This window comes from Dipodomys ordii, unplaced genomic scaffold (genome assembly GCF_000151885.1).
Source record: "Dipodomys ordii isolate 6190 unplaced genomic scaffold, Dord_2.0 Scaffold74, whole genome shotgun sequence".
Lineage (NCBI taxonomy): Eukaryota > Metazoa > Chordata > Mammalia > Rodentia > Heteromyidae > Dipodomys > Dipodomys ordii.
The window spans coordinates 376,471-392,087 of NW_012267290.1; the positions used below are offsets into that span (position 1 = coordinate 376,471).

General features: G+C 53.6%; 1 protein-coding gene across 1 annotated transcript in view; it reads left to right on the forward strand.

Annotated features, from left to right (window-relative positions):
* Positions 1-3,923: 3,923 nt before the first annotated feature.
* Positions 3,924-15,617, forward strand: part of LOC105991536 (L-gulonolactone oxidase) — a 12,515-nt gene continuing 821 nt past the window's right edge. Inside the window, exons 1-9 of the mRNA XM_013024190.1 lie at positions 3,924-4,073; positions 4,919-5,044; positions 6,206-6,300; positions 6,946-7,036; positions 9,368-9,553; positions 9,779-9,886; positions 10,713-10,789; positions 13,924-14,073; positions 14,231-14,395. Of these exons, the coding sequence (XP_012879644.1) occupies positions 3,924-4,073; positions 4,919-5,044; positions 6,206-6,300; positions 6,946-7,036; positions 9,368-9,553; positions 9,779-9,886; positions 10,713-10,789; positions 13,924-14,073; positions 14,231-14,395 (1,148 nt within the window). The remainder of the gene's footprint in view (positions 4,074-4,918; positions 5,045-6,205; positions 6,301-6,945; positions 7,037-9,367; positions 9,554-9,778; positions 9,887-10,712; positions 10,790-13,923; positions 14,074-14,230; positions 14,396-15,617) is intronic.

The window sequence follows — 15,617 nt, forward strand, 5'->3', positions numbered from 1 at the left end:
AAGGAAACATGCCCCCAGGAAGGGGGTGTTGGTTCAAGGCTTCCCATACACTTGGCTGCACCTTTATAGCCTCTACCTTTATTCTTACTATATTCTTCTTGGCTGTACATTCGTTGTCTTTATTCTCATTTTGGCTATTTTTCTATTGATCCGCGAACAGAGCATGTTGTATCTTTCCAGTCCAATAGAGACGGCTTCTCTAAGTAATAAAGACTAAGGCCAAAGATTAAATGTGGGCAATGCCCCAAAAAATCTATCATCTGATGTGACACTGCCTCCAGAAATTCCTACAACTTCACAAGCGGTTTTGCAGCTCACGCATAGTAAATATAGAGACTTAAAATTTCCAGATATGTCCAACAGACAAAATCAATGAATTAAACTAAGTTAGAAAGAGTTATCCCAGTAGTTCAGGGAGTTCTAAAAAAGAAGGGACCTCTGATTATAAAAGAAAAAGAAAGATTCTCCCAACAGTTATGATTAAGTTTAGTCCAACTTATGTTATAGGGAATAGATGGTGGTTTCACACAAAATATAAAGTTAGTAACATATTTCCTGAACCAACCAAGAACCATTTCTTTATACAGGAGCTTATAAAGATGAAAATAGTTGGATAAAAATAAAAATAAAAAGAGTACAATATAAGTACAGCCCTGTTTTAGGTTTGTTAATTATTAAACATAAAAAGGCTGAATAGATGACACATTCTATTAAACAATATGCTAGACTTGTTTCGCACCACTTAGCTTAAACAGTTGGTGGGATAGTCATCAATTTTCATGTAATTCATCAATGCTTTGCCTTTAAAAAAAATTGATTATGTGCTTAAATAAACAAAGAATCTATGTCACAATCACACACTGTATAAAAATGTTAATTCTCCTCAATAAAGATACACTCAGATGCAACTCTTTGGAGTCTGTGTCTGTTTGTCACTTCGCCGACTCCTTGCCCACCTATCCCGAGATCCCTGTCCCGTCGGTCCCAGTGCTCCGGCCAAGCTGGTCCGTCGCACCCCCCCACACACACACTGTCCTTGCTCCCCCAAGGTTTGGGTGGCCCCTCCCTTCCCCCTTCAAGGGCCTGCAGACAACCTGCACTGGGCGGCTACCAGCACCAGAGCAAAGTCCCCCGGGCGAGGCTGCCATCCACCCGAGGGTCCCGAGCTCCATCAGGCAGACCTTAGCCTTGCTGTCCCAGCAGAGGGAGGACAGAAATCCCGTACCCACTCAACAAAGGAAAGATGCCCTACGGTGTAGGAAGAGACTGGGTTTCTTGAAGTCACTGTATGCAGACGTGGAATCCTAGCTCCGCCTCAGTCCCAGCCCCCCAGTTCATGCCAAATCACAGGTCCTTGAGATCCACGCATGAAAAGCATTTCAGGGCATCTCAGGTCAAGGTGAAAGTTTTAGCACAGATTTATTGAAGTAGAAAACAAGAGAAATATTTTCTAGGACCCCGCATCCCCTGGCAGGAAATGGAAGTCCAACAATCAAAAGCTTTTCTTCCTCCTGAGCTAAACAAAACAGTTTAGCAACTCCTAATCCTTACACCGGGACTTGGGGTGGGGAGGATGGGTGAGGCCCACCCCAAACCCAGGTACCCTGCAGGACTTCCGTGTGCTAGACACACCTATTATCCTTTCCCTTTTTACCAGTCCAGAAGAAAGAGTTCTCAGATCTTTACCATCCCAAAGGACAAGGCAGATTTGCCCCTCTGAAGTCTCTCCTGACTTACTGTCTAGAAGAGGGCGTGGTGGGAAGAAAACTTAACTGCTTTCTCATGTTTACGTCTGAGTCTTGCCCCGTTGATATTTGTCAAAAGTAACTGTTTCCCTGTCTCCTTATCTACCTGTGCTGCGTCGTTCCTTGCCAAGGGTCTTGTTTCTTTTCAGGTCTTTTATGTGATTTTTAGCACACGGATAGAATCAAGGTTGCTATAGAACACGGATGTTTCTCGTGTTCTTGTGCACTGGCCCCTTACCAACTAGAATCTGCTCCCTGTCATCTAGAAAAGTCATTAGTTTGGTTCTACACTGCCCTGTCTTAGTACACGTGGTGTTAGTGATCTTAGTCTTCTTGACCCTGGTTTCCTAGTAGTGTCTCTACTAAGAATGACTGACTTCTAGATCTCCTCTCTCCTTGTATTCGATCTTAACTTCGTACCTTAAAGACTGGTCTTAACTGCCACTTTTCCAGTATGTTTGTCACCCTGTAAGACCAAGGCCACCACCCTCACTCGCCTCGTCGTGTGTCATTGATGAATGTGACTGCACACACACCGGTGTGCCTCTCACCCCCTCGGCAGGACTTCTCATGTGCAACGTGGCCAGTGCCCAGCTGTTTCTCCTCCAGAGCTGTCAGCGGTGGCTCAGGCTCTTCCCAGACACCGGCTCTTGGCTTGGAAAGATCTACTATCCTGGGTGCTCAGCACCTTTTCATTTGGCTTGCTGCATTAGTGTGCAGGGCGTGTGGCATCTCTGCAGGCAGAGTCGGCTGAGCTAAGGGATTGGAATCAGTGTCCCGGAGCTCAGAACACCGGCAAACTCACCCCTGGGCACAGAGGTGAGCACCAGCTACCCTTTCCAGTACTGACCATGTCCCGGGCTAGTGCTTCTCAGAAAGCAACTGCACCCTGCATGTTGATCTCAGGAATTAAGCACAACTTGTCCCAGTGTATGAAAGAAGAGGCAGGTCCCTGGTGGTTACCTGGCAAAGTGTAGCTAGGAACCCAGGGGCATCTACAGCAAAGCCTTGCTCGGTGTGTGGATCTGAGGAAGGGCAGGGCTCTCTAGAAGACAAGGCCCCCTGCAGCCCCGGGGTCCTTTTCTGTGTCTTCCTGGCGGGGATCACCCTGCTCTAATAGGCCCCACCTTGGGGGCGTCGGCCCCTCCTCCCCCGCTGACTCCTCAATCATAGCCCTCCTGATCTTAGTGTCAAGGATCCAGTTTTGAGGCTGGCAGGGTTCTTTGGCTCCAGGATCTCTAGGGTTGGGCTCAGAGACTGCAGCTCTTAGGAATGGCTTTCTGGGCCCTCTAGCCTGCCCGGGGCTCCAGAGCAAGGGAGGGCCCAGCCGCAGTCAGTCCTGTGACCTGGTCCTGGGGGCGGAGCCTGTCCCTGCACTGATTACCTGCCTCCCGCCCAAAGCCCCTCACCCCGCACTGTGACAGCCCATTCGGCCTGCACTCCCCGAGGTGGACGCATCTCTGTTCCTGCTGCCCAGAGCGTTGACCCTGAAGAGAGCCAGAGCCAGCCAAGGCCACTGACTGCTGGAGCCATGGTAGGGCCCGTGGGGTGCCAGTGGGTACAGCTCCAGGCGGGCCCCGGAAGCTGGGTGTGGGGAGATAAAACTGAGCCAAGCCTGAGGCCCTGGGGTGGACTGGGGGAGGTGCAGGGGTGCTAGGCTAGGCCTGGGAGGCTCAGGCCTGGGCTGGACTCCTGTGCCTTGTTGTGTGAGAGCTTGGGGAAGTTCCTTTTAGCATTATTCAGTTTCACTACTACCAGGCCTAAGTTAGGTATGAGACCGAGAAGAGGCCAATGTAGTATCTGTCCAACTAAGGGAGCGTTAGCCCGGGACTCCAAGCTGAGGCTTAGAAATCAGGGAACTGCCCTGCCCTGGAGCTGCTCCGACCAGCCCCAGCCCCGGGCTCCCCTGGGCAGCTACAATCCTTCTACCCGGCCCTGAGCAAGACATCCAGCAGGCCGAGTCCTACTTTCTCAGACCCCACCCCTCACCTCATCTTGGCCTAAGAATGGACAGAGCTTTCCGTGGTCTGTTCATGGCCCGACATGGCCCCATGTGGCTTCAGAGCTTCCGACATGCTTTGATCTTCTACTTGCCCTGACAGCTGGGGGCAAAGGGGAGCTGGGCCTCACTCTGTGGCTGGCTGCCATGATGAGTGGGGTGTGGGGTGGAATTCGGACATGACCCGGATGCTTGCCTGCTCAGACCTGGCTTGTTGCCTGATACAGGTCCACGGACACAAAGGAGTCCAGTTCCAAAACTGGGCGAAGACGTATGGCTGCTGCCCAGAGATGTACTACCAGCCCACATCCGTGGAAGAGATCAGAGAGGTGAGTGTTCATCTCATGAGCTCACCAGGCCCAGATGCCCAGCCCCGGAGGCCATGAGCAGGAAACCAACAGTGAAAGTGGATGGGGTAACTTAATGTGACGCCAGGCATCCAATCATCTCCAGCATTACCTACTGCCTGAAATAGACACTGGAGAAACAAAACTCTAGGCATTGTCCGGCCCTGGAAAACCTTGGTGCTCAGGTGGGATGCGGACCGGAGGTTTTGTGGCCAGCCTGAGAAGCTGAGGCTTAAACACAAACAGAAGGAATGGGCATGGCTCCATGGAGAGAGCATGTGAGGGCCTGGGTTCTAGCCCCAGTATTGCAGAATAAAAACAGGAAAGAAAGAGGAAGGAGGGAGGGAGGGAGGGAGCAAAGGAGAGAGGGAAAGAGGGGGGAAGGAAGAAAGGAAAAAAGGAAGGAAGGGAGGGGGAATGAGGGAGGGAGTGAAGAAGGAAGGAAGGAAAGCCAGAAGGAAGGAAGGAAGGAAGGAAAGAAAGGAAGAGAAAGAAAAGCAAGCCGGTACTGGTGGCTCACAACTGTAAGCCTAGCTGCTCAGGAGGTTGAGATCTGAGGATTGTGGTTCAAAGCCAGCCCAGGCAGGAAAGTCCGGGAGGCTCATCTTCATTAACCACCAGAAGTGGTGGTCACTTGATAGGATGGATGATAAGCACTGGGGTCCCAGCTCAACAGGCCGGGTCTCTGAGGCCTGGGGCACCTATGCCCCCTTCAGGCTGGGCCGGGCCCTTGCACGCTCTCTGCCCCCTTCAGGCTGGGCTGGGCCCTTGCACGCTCTGGCTTCTCCGAGAAAGGCCCGCTTCCCACTGTCTTCCTTGTCTGGCAGGTGCTGGCGCTGGCCAGGCAGCAGAACAAGCGGGTGAAGGTGGTGGGTGGAGGTCACTCACCCTCCGATATCGCCTGCACCGATGGCTTCATGATCCACATGGGCAAGATGAACCGAGTCCTGAAGGTGCTGCTGCCCTTGTCTGCCCCCTCCCCAGACAGTTCCCTGAGAACCCCCCGATTCCTGGCCCACTCCTGCGCACCCCCACCTGAGCCCCCCTCTCGGGCTGCCTCTCGGGTCTGCCCAACCCCGACAGCCATGGAGACTCTCTCCCAGAGCCTCCTCTCCCCTTTGCTAGAACTGGAGTAGAAAAGCTGACTCCCAAAAGGTCCACTCACAAGGAACCCACAAGAGCCCCAAGTGGGGCTCAGCTTAATTTAGAAATGGAGACCGGAAATCAGAGAGGGTCAGCGACTCAGCTGGACATAGATCTAGGACTGAGCCCGCTCCTCGCGTGGGCATTGTTACTCTTTTCCTAGCCTCCCCTGACCTGTAGGTTTTGCTGGGTGAACTCCCCTCCCCGCAGCCCGCCAGCGGGGCTTGGCGTTCCTCTCTTGTTTTCTTCATTTGCTCAAGCTGACCCTTTGTGCCTCTTAGGAAGATATCCTAGCCAAGGCCTCAGTCGTGGCAGTCATTAACTCTGATTGCTAATTAGTGAGGACTGGGCGCCAGCAATCGATTTTCTCCAGCTCTGTCTGTGTCCCGGGTCAGATGGACGTGGAGTCAAACTCTCCTTTGGCTTCTGCCGCTGACATTGGGTGGCCTTGGGCGAGTGCCTCCAAGTTCTTGGATCTCAGGAGTCACCCCTGTGAAATGTAGACTGTCCCGGCGGGCCTGGGCGCTGCTGGGCGGGGCGTGACACCACACCCAGTCGGCACCGCAGGCACCAGGCAGAAGTTAGGTGTCTGCTCATTGCCCTGGGCTTTGTAGCCTTTGCACAGGTGCAGGTTGTCCTGCGAGAGCAAGGGGAGAAAGCCACTCCATGTAGAGAAGTCGACACCCTGAAGGCCCTGAGGCTCGTTTCCTGCCTCCCTTGCCTAGCTTCACCATCCCAACCTGCTGGGCCCAGAGCCCAGGAGGCTGCAGAAAGCCCCACCCTTCCCATGCCATGTGACCCTCCTCCCTGGATTTGCAAACATCTGCATAAAGCATCCCCGAAGCACCACATCTCCAGGCTGGGCATCCTTTTGACCACAGGAGATGGACACATACCTGAAGAGCCTGGGGGGGACTGGGGGACAGTGGGAGGGTAGCCTGTCTCCTCCCAGCTTGCGTTGGCTCTTGCAGGTGGACAAGGAGAAGAAGCAGGTGACGGTGGAGGCTGGCATTCTCCTCGCTGACTTGCACCCACAGCTGGACAAGCATGGCCTGTCCCTGTCCAAGTAAGAGCCCTCTCTCCCGTGGGGGGGGGCGGGGCGGGGCAGCACCTGCTGCTCTAACGTAGGCCCCGCCCTGGAGGACCCAGCTGGTGGGAATTTCTCAGAGGAACCTTTTTCTCAGGAACCCGTCTTCCCCATCAAGGTGCTTATGGCCCATCCTCCATGGGCTCAGGGAGTGTTACATGGAATTAGCAAGAATTGCACCCAACTGAGGCTGAGCATTCAGTAATAGGCTCAGACAGAGTGGGGCTCTCGTGGACAGAGTGTTTCTACAACTTTACACCTACCAGCTGGAGATCAAAACACAAGGCCGTGCCAAGTAAGCTGTGAGAGGGTCAGGAGCGCAGTCCGACGAGTCGGGGTCTTCCTGGCTCCCCTGCCCGAGGCTGCTCTGTCCTCTCAGAAGGAAGCATCAGTGTTAGCTCAGTTTCGTACCAAGGGATTTCCTGCGGAAAGGGGTCTTAGGGCCTCCGAGCATCTCAGTCAGGCCTCCATCGACACTGGCCTGTGTTCCCACTCGCTCATATTGCAAGGTTAGGGGAGATGTGGGGTGAGGCTGCGGGCAGAGGCTGAGCAAACCCTTCTCCCCTTCAGGCCCCCCTCACTCTATGCAGGTGAGTCTAATTGCTCTCCCTCTTGTCCCCACAGCCTGGGAGCCGTGTCAGACGTGACGGCAGGGGGCGTTATTGGGACTGGGACGCACAACACTGGCGTGAAGCATGGCATCCTACCCACCCAGGTAAGTCTGCTGCCTCCACCGGCGGCTCGGGCCCAGCGCCAAGCGCCCCTCCGCCCTCAGCCCCCTCAACGCCACTGTCCGCAAGGGTCCAGCTTGAGGGACTGGCTAAGAGACCCGGGTTGGGACTCAGGCCTCGCGCCCCTTTTCATGGAATATAATCACGCAGTTGTGTTGCCTAAAGTCTCCGGATGTTGTTGCTGTGACGTTGCCAGTTCAAATGAAGAGTCCACTCAGCCGGGGGTGGGGATGCACACCCATCATTGTCGGGGGAGAAGGATTACAAGGCAGAGGCCAGGCCACATTAGCAAGACACCATCGCAAAAACTAAACACAACATAAAGAGCTGGAGACGTGGCTCAAGTGGTCAATGTTTCCCTCCCATGCTTAAGGCCCTAGGTTCCATCCCCAGCCCGTGGAGAGAGAGAATCAATCAGGGTATGATCACAGGTACAAAACACAAAGTGGTGGCCAGCCATGAGTGACTCAAGATGTCCTTTGTCAGCATCTACCTTTGTTGAGGGCAAAAGAAAAAGGAGGGGCGGGGCCTTTAACTTTCTCTACTGGGTAGGAAGGACCCGATGTGGAATCCTTCCACGGCTTTGCCATCGGCTCCTCACAGTGGGGCTGGCTTTCCAAGACAGCGCAGTGGTAACTGGAGGTGAAGCAGCCTGAGAGCCGCCCCACAAGATTTGCCCCAGGTCGTAGACCACTAGCCAGGATTCACATATCAAGCTGGTGTTGATCTCATGATCAACAGAGGAGGAAAGTCCTTTGGGGAGACCACACATCAAAGTGCACACAGAACTTACTGGCCACTTCTCCTTGCAAGCCTAGATGAGCAAGCTTGATAGGAAAAGTGGGGCCGGCCGTTAGACCTTACCCGTGATACCGACGGGAGATGTGGGTGAGCTCACTGATGAGCCTGGACCTCTTGTGAGTCCATCACCCCCCCAAATCCATCAGCATGCAGCTGAGACTTTAGCATAGGAGCCTCGGAAACATTTCAAATTCCAGCCGTGACCACAAGGAGCGGCACCTGCCGTGCACCAGGCCCTTAGGTGATTCAGGACATCTTCTCATGTGGTCCTTGCCGACTTTCTGAGGTCTTATTCCTGTTGTTCCTCCTCTCTTCACGGAGGAGGAGACAGAGATGTTAAAAATCATGCCCAAAAGCCAGGCCCCAGTGGCTCAAGCCTATAATCCTAGCTACTCAGGAGGCTGATAGTTGAGGATCTCCATTTGAAGCCAGTATGGGCAGGAAAGTTTTTGAGACTCTTATCTCCAATTAACCACCAGAAAACCAGAAGTGGAGCTGTGGCTCCAATGGTGGTGCACTAGTCTTGTGCAAAGAAGTTCAGAGATAGTACCAACCAAGGCCCTGAGTTCAAGGACTGGCATGCATGCACGCGCGCACACACACACACACACACACACACACACATACACATGCACACACATACACATGCACACACACACACACACATGCACACAAATCATGCCCAAGATCCTAGCTGGCATGCACATATGCACACATGCATACACACACACACACACACACACAAATCATGCCTAAGATCCTACCTCTCATAAATACACAGCCCTACCGGTCACAGGCTTTTAGATCTTTTTGTGAAGCATTTCCCAGGTGAGCTCTCGTCTGTTGCTCTGGATCTAGCTTTCATAAACAGTCATCACGAAGCAGAAACTCTCTCCCCCAGCTGGCCACCCTGCCCTGCTTCTGCCACTTCCTCCTCTTGCCTTTGGTCGCTGTTAATCGGAATTAGTTCAACTGTAACTGTTCTCTCGCCCTGAGCACCCTGCCACCAACTACACATGTCAGAAGCAATTTCCATCCAAATTAGCAAAGAGCGGAGCGTGGAGAAGGGCTGAAGCAGCAATGAGAGCCGTCCCCTCGGGGAGGAGGGTCAAGGGGAGACGCTGGTGTTTTCCAACTCCATTTCCAGCTGAGCGGCTGAGGGCTTGCAGAGACCCACAGTTTCTGACTGGGTGTGGCTGGTCAGGAGGACACGGCCCCTTCTTCGGGGCCACCCTGTGTCACCAAGGAGGGACATATTCAGTCTGATTGTGGGGAACCCATAATCTAGGGCGGTGAGGGTCCCCAGGGCTGGTATGACCCAGAGGCACACAGGCCCTCATTTTGCCTCGCTAAAGTGAGCGCTTCCAGGAGAGATCTTGGCTCCTTTGCAACCTGCCTGTCACCTGGCCGTCCTCCGGCGTGTCCTCCCTTCTGAGGACAAGCCTGCGCGTGGGGGAAGCTTCTGGCCAGCGTAGGGGCCAGGGCTGTGAAGTGTGGTTCTTCTCCACGGCCAGGTGGTGGCGCTGACCCTGCTGACGGCCGATGGAGTCCTTCTGGAATGCTCCAAGTCCAGCAATGCGGACGTGTTCCAGGCTGCGCGAGTGCACCTGGGCTGTCTGGGCGTCATCCTCACCATCACCCTGCAGTGCGTGCCTCAGTTCCACCTGCTCGAGACGTCCTTCCCCTCCACCTTGAAGGAGGTGCTGGTCCCTGGCTCCCCCTTCAGCCTCTGGATGAGGACTGGGCCTCCGTACCCCCTCCTCGATCAGGAGGGATCCTGGAGACAAACCAGCTCCATTGGGATGGTGTGAACCCCTCCCCTGGGTGGCCCCAGCTGCTGGTGAGAAGATGGGGCTCACTTCTGGGGCTCCCCAACCTCTTCCCACGACCAACACAGTCTGTTCCCTTCCCTCCGGCTGAACCAGGTCCTGGACAACCTGGACAGTCATCTGAAGAAGTCAGAGTACTTCCGCTTCCTGTGGTTCCCGCACAGTGAGAATGTCAGCATCATCTACCAGGACCACACTAACAAGGTGACCGCGGCCACACCCAGCTCTGCCCAGCCCTGACCCTCGCCACCCCACGCCCCTGCAGCCACCCTTCTCCTCCCGGGGTGGCTGACACTCAGGCCACCCCAACGGCCAATGCGCCGGGCTAGCACTGAGTACGAGGCGCAAGGCAGACGGGCTGGAGGTGTGGAAGAAAGATAAGAAGGCAGCCAAGTGGGGCCAGTGTGTCCCAGAGTAGGGATGTGTAGGTACAGCCAAGGGAAGGCTAGACGTAAGGCAGAGGACAGCAGAGGACAGAAATATAGGCAGGACTGAGCAGGATGGAGAAGAGTCTCAGACAGCCGGGAGAGACTGACAAAGCCTCGCACTTCCCTCATCTCCAATCTGCAACAGAAGAGAAGAGTCCTTTCCGCCCTCCCCATGTCATAGTAAGCAGGCTGCTCCTGGTGGAAGAAAGCAAAGCTATTATCAGTGTAAATGCCCATGAGCCCAGGGAACCGCTGTGTGTAGGCGCCAGCACAGAGCGCCTAAGGAGCAGTTGCTGGAACCAAGGGTGAGGACAAGCGCATGTCTTTATCTTGTGCAAAATCAGTGAGAGCACAGAGAGAGAGAGAGAGGGAGGGAGGGAGGGAGGGAGAGAGAGAGAGAGAGAATCATGAAAAGAAAGTGGTGGAGCAAGGACTAAGGCCTTCATCAATCCTGGGCGGTGGGGGGAGCGCACCCTTCTTCCTTCCTTCCTCCTCGGCTTGGAGCCACTCCCAGAACACATCTCCCTAAGAGGACCTTGTGAGAAACAGGTCAGAAGGCAGCTCAGCCTGCTGCTGAACTGATGACAAATTCTCCTTCTCAGCCACCGTCCTCTTCAGCCAGCTGGTTTTGGGACTATGCCATTGGATTCTACTTACTGGAGTTCCTTCTGTGGACCAGGTAGGAGACAATGGGGCCTTTGCATAGCATCTGCCACGTGCTGGTGAGGATGCATTCCCCATCAGAAGCGTAATGCCTTAGCCTCATGCATGCAGATGGAGTCTGTCTCCCAGGTCTAAACAGAGGTGCTCATCCCAGGGGTGCATTCAGATCACTTGGAGAGCTGAGGGTCATCATGAGGGTAGTGGAAGCCTTGGGAAGGAGTCTGAACAATGGATTCTTTTTTTTTTTTTTTTTTTTTGCTGGTCATGCGGCTTGAACTCTGGGCCTTGGCGCTGTCCCTCAGCTCTTCAGCTCAAGGCTAGCGCTCTACCACTTGAGCCACAGCGCCACTTCCAGCTTTTCCTGCTTATGTGGTGCTGAGGAATCGAACCCAGGGCCTCATGCATGCAAGGCAAGCACTCTATCACTGAGCCACTTTCCCAGCCCCAAACAATGGACTCTTTTAAAGAAGCCAGCCAGGATTAAATGAAAGCTATCTCTTTGTAGAAAAAAGAAAACTAATTTTGTACTTACTCCTACAAAAGAACTCAAATTAATAGTGCCACCCTCAGCATGAATTTCCTGCCTTTGGATATAGAAATAGGACACTAAACTGTGTCTAGCCTAAAATAATGTAAGCTGTCCAGCTGCTGTGTGCAAGTAGATTGGAAGGGAAAAGAGGGGATAGATGGAGGAGTAATTGCTACATAAGTGCACATGAACCAGGACTGATGTGGTAGTAGCAATGGAGATGAAAGGAAGGGGGTGTTGAAGGAGGATGGACGGATAGATAGATATGAAGAGATGAATATAAGTGAGTGGATGGATGGATGGATGGATAGGTGAGTGGATGGATGGATAGGTGAGTAGATGGATGGATGGAGATGAATGGGTAGATGGAGATGGAAATATGGATGGAGGTAGATGGATAGATGGTTAGATAGATGGAGATGGATGATGGATAGGTGAGTAAGCAGATGGGTAGATGGATGGATGGATGGATGGAGATGGATGGGTAGGTGGGTAGATGGATGGATGGATGGATAGGTGGGTAGATGGATGGATGGATGGATGGATGGGTGGGTGGGTGGATGATGGATGGATAGGTGGGTAGGTGGATGGATGGATGGATGGATGGATAGGTGGGTAGATGGATGGATGGATGGATGGATGGGTGGGTGGGTGGATGATGGATGGATGGATGGATAGGTGGGTAGATGGATGGATGGATGGATGGATAGGTGGGTAGATGGATGGATGGATGGATAGGTGGGTAGGTGGATGGATGGATGGATGGATAGGTGGGTAGATGGATGGATGGATGGATAGGTGGGTAGGTGGATGGATGGATGGATAGGTGGGTAGATGGATGGATGGATGGATGGATGGATGGATGGATGGATAGGTGGGTAGATGGATGGATGGATGGATGGATGGATGGATGGATGGGTGGATAGGTGGGTAGATGGATGGATGGATGGATGGATGGATGGATGGATGGATGGATGGATGGGTAGATAGGTGGGTAGATGGATGGAGAGAGATAGATGGATGGATGGGTAGAGATGGATGGATGGATTCCAAGTGTGTTAGTCAGGATATGATATTTCATTCCTGTGACAAAATACCTAAGACAGTTTTTAAAAAGAAACATTTACCGTGGCTCTTGACTTCAATGGGTCCAGTACATGAGTACATGACCCCTGGCCCCACTCCTGAGGGCCTAGGGGGAAGCAGAGCCTCACGGCTGAGAAGACAGAGTGTCGCAGAAGTGCTGGCTCACGGCAGCCAGGAGGCAGAGTCAGGCAGAGGAGCTCTGGGGAAAGAGCTGCCTTTCAGAGCAGTCCCCTGCCAGGCCCGCCCTCCTAACAGCCCACTCAGCTACGAACTGATCAATGCACTAATCCAGTGATGAAATCAACATCCTCACCAGCCAATCTCTTCCCAGAAATGCTACCCACGAGGGGCTAAGCCTCGAGCACATGAGCCCAGCATGACCCAAGCCAACTAATCTACAGATGAGAACTCACCTGCACATGTGACCAAATACAGCTCCCACAGTCTCTGAGAGACTGACCTAATGACCGTGGGCTTCTTATTGCCATAACCTGACAGAAAAGGGGTGAAAGGGGAGAGGGCACAAGCTGAGGTCTGGGCCCGGGGTACTTCCACACCTCTCCTCCGCTGAATCCGCTGCTGCCAGCCCATTCCTGTCTATGCTGTGAGCCCAGGTCTCCCCCTAGGCTCAGAGATGATGACATTTTGTCATTTCCTTTCCATGGTTATAAGGCTTTGAGTCTCAGTCTCACTCTGAGCAAGCCGCAGACACCATCAATGGTTTGCAATGTGCCCAGTGCTGATCGGATCCCAAGCACTGAGCCATGGGATCAGTTCCTGGTCTGCTTTTTAATCACTGCAACCTCCCTGGAGGGTGATTCCTTACCCATAATTTGCTATTGAGGAAATGAGCTCACTTTACGGAGGGCAGTTGATGAGTGGCTGGGAACAGACCCCTTCCCCAGGGATGAAGACCTCCTTCGCGTTGTTCTGGTGTCAGCCCTGCTACTTGAAGTCAGAACCTCACGGTCTCAGTTGGCTTTCTTTGCTCCAGGTTGGAGCTCTATCACTCGTGCCACACTTCTACTTCTAGCTTTTTGATGGAGTTAAGCGTTTCACAGACTCTCCTGCCAGGCTGATTTCAAACTGTGATTCTCATCCTCAGATCTCAGCCTCCTGAGTAGCCAGGATGACAGGTGTCAGTACTGGTGTCCAGCGCCATTAACTTCTTAATCCATATAAAAATTAAGAATAGGATGAATACCACAGTTTTCCTGGAAATTTATCTGTCAACAGCCTGCTGAAATGAAAACTCCCGCACTCTTTGCCCCAACAAGCTGGTAAAGCTTTGAGACATAGACATTAGTGACAGATGACGAGACACTGAAAATTGTCCAGATAGTTATGAACGATGGCTGCTGACTCAACCCAGCAAGCGGGAGAAGGAGTCACAGCCATGCTGGTTGGTCTCCCGACCGAGAGCAAGGCCTAGGTTTGGAAAGACCCCAGCCCAGTGCCTGGCACACAATGGATACCAGGTGTTAGTGATCTGCTCCTTCATCCTGCCCACCGCCTCCCTGCCCTGTGCCCCACAGCACCTTCTTGCCGTTCCTTGTCTCCTGGATCAACCGCTTCTTCTTCTGGCTGCTATTCACCCGCAAGAGGGAGAACAGCCATGTGAGCCACAAGATCTTCACCTATGAGTGCCGCTTCAAGCAGCATGTCCAGGACTGGGCCATCCCCAGGTAGGGTCGGGTCCCAGGCCACCAAGAGGAGGAGGCAAGCTGGAGTCCGAGCCTTGTCACCGGGGAGGCTGGGAGCTCAGGCAGAAGCCGGGGCCAGGCATTTGACATCCCTGTCCCACCCTGATGTCTGCATTCTGATGGCTTGGGCTGAGGGCAGAGAGAAGACCAAGGAGGCCCTGCTGGAGCTAAAGAACATGCTGGAAGCTAACCCTAAGGTGGTGGCCCATTACCCTGTGGAGGTGCGCTTCACCAGGGGTGATGACATCCTGCTGAGCCCCTGCTTCCAGAGGGACAGCTGCTACATGAACATCATCATGTACAGGTGACAGGCCCACTGCCGGGGAGGGGCGGAACCATCATGTACAGCTGACAGGCCCACTGCCGGGGAGGGGCGGGACCATCATGTACAGGGGACTGACAGGCCCACTGCCGGGGAGGGGTGGGACCATCATGTACAGGTGACTGACAGGCCCACTGCAGGGGAGGGGCGGGACCATCATGTACAGATGCTGACAGGTCCACTATCGGGGAGGGGCGGGATCATCATGTACAGGTGACTGACAGGCTCACTGCCGGGGAGGGGCGGGATCATCATGTACAGGTGACTGACAGGCCCACTATCTGGAAGGGGCGGGATCATCATGTACAGGTGACTGACAGGCTCACTGCTGGGGAGGGGCGGGATCATCATGTACAGGTGACTGACAGGTCCATTGCCGGGGAGGGGCGGGACCATCATGTACAGGTGACAGGCCCACTATCGGGGAGGGGCGGGATCATCATGTACAGGTGACTGACAGGTCCATTGCCGGGGAGGGGCGGGACCATCATGTACAGGTGACAGGCCCACTATTGGGGAGGGGTGGGACCATCATGTACAGGTGACTGACAGGCCCACTGCCGGGGAGGGGCGGGACCAAGGTGGAAGCTGTCCCCTCCACTTTCCCAACTTTCACTGCCAGCTCAGGTGCCATCTTCTGATCCTGGCATCTGGACACCATCTCTCCCCTTTTCTAAGATCTCCTTCTGCCTCCCTTTAAGAGCAACCTTCCTCTCGCTCACTGTTAGCTCCAGCATCTCAGTCAAATAAAAGAAACTGCTGAGGAGCCCAGGGGACAGTTCAGGGATGCACAGCTCCTCGGAGAGCCTGGGAAGACTGAGGGAAGTGGGCTTAATTGGTAGAAGCTGTGTGGAGAGGCTCATACCCCAGCGGTGTTGTGGTCTCTGTGTTTATCTTGTCTACCTGTGAATGCAGACCCACATGAGAGAAAGCTGTTGTGTGGATGCATCACAACATGCATATATGATTTTTTTTTAATGAAGTCAGTTCTCACACCAGGAAGACTGACTGGTAGCATCTAGTAGGTTGTGTGGTCACATTTTTCCAGGCATTCAACGAGTTGATCAAGTTCACATTCAGATTCCAATTAGATAATGGGAGAGGCACACATTGTCAGAATCCTTTGGAGAGGCGTGGTGAACTGAAGATCTCCAGTGCGGTGTCTGCTGCCCTAGCCTATAGGCAGAGCTAGCCCGCCCTCCCC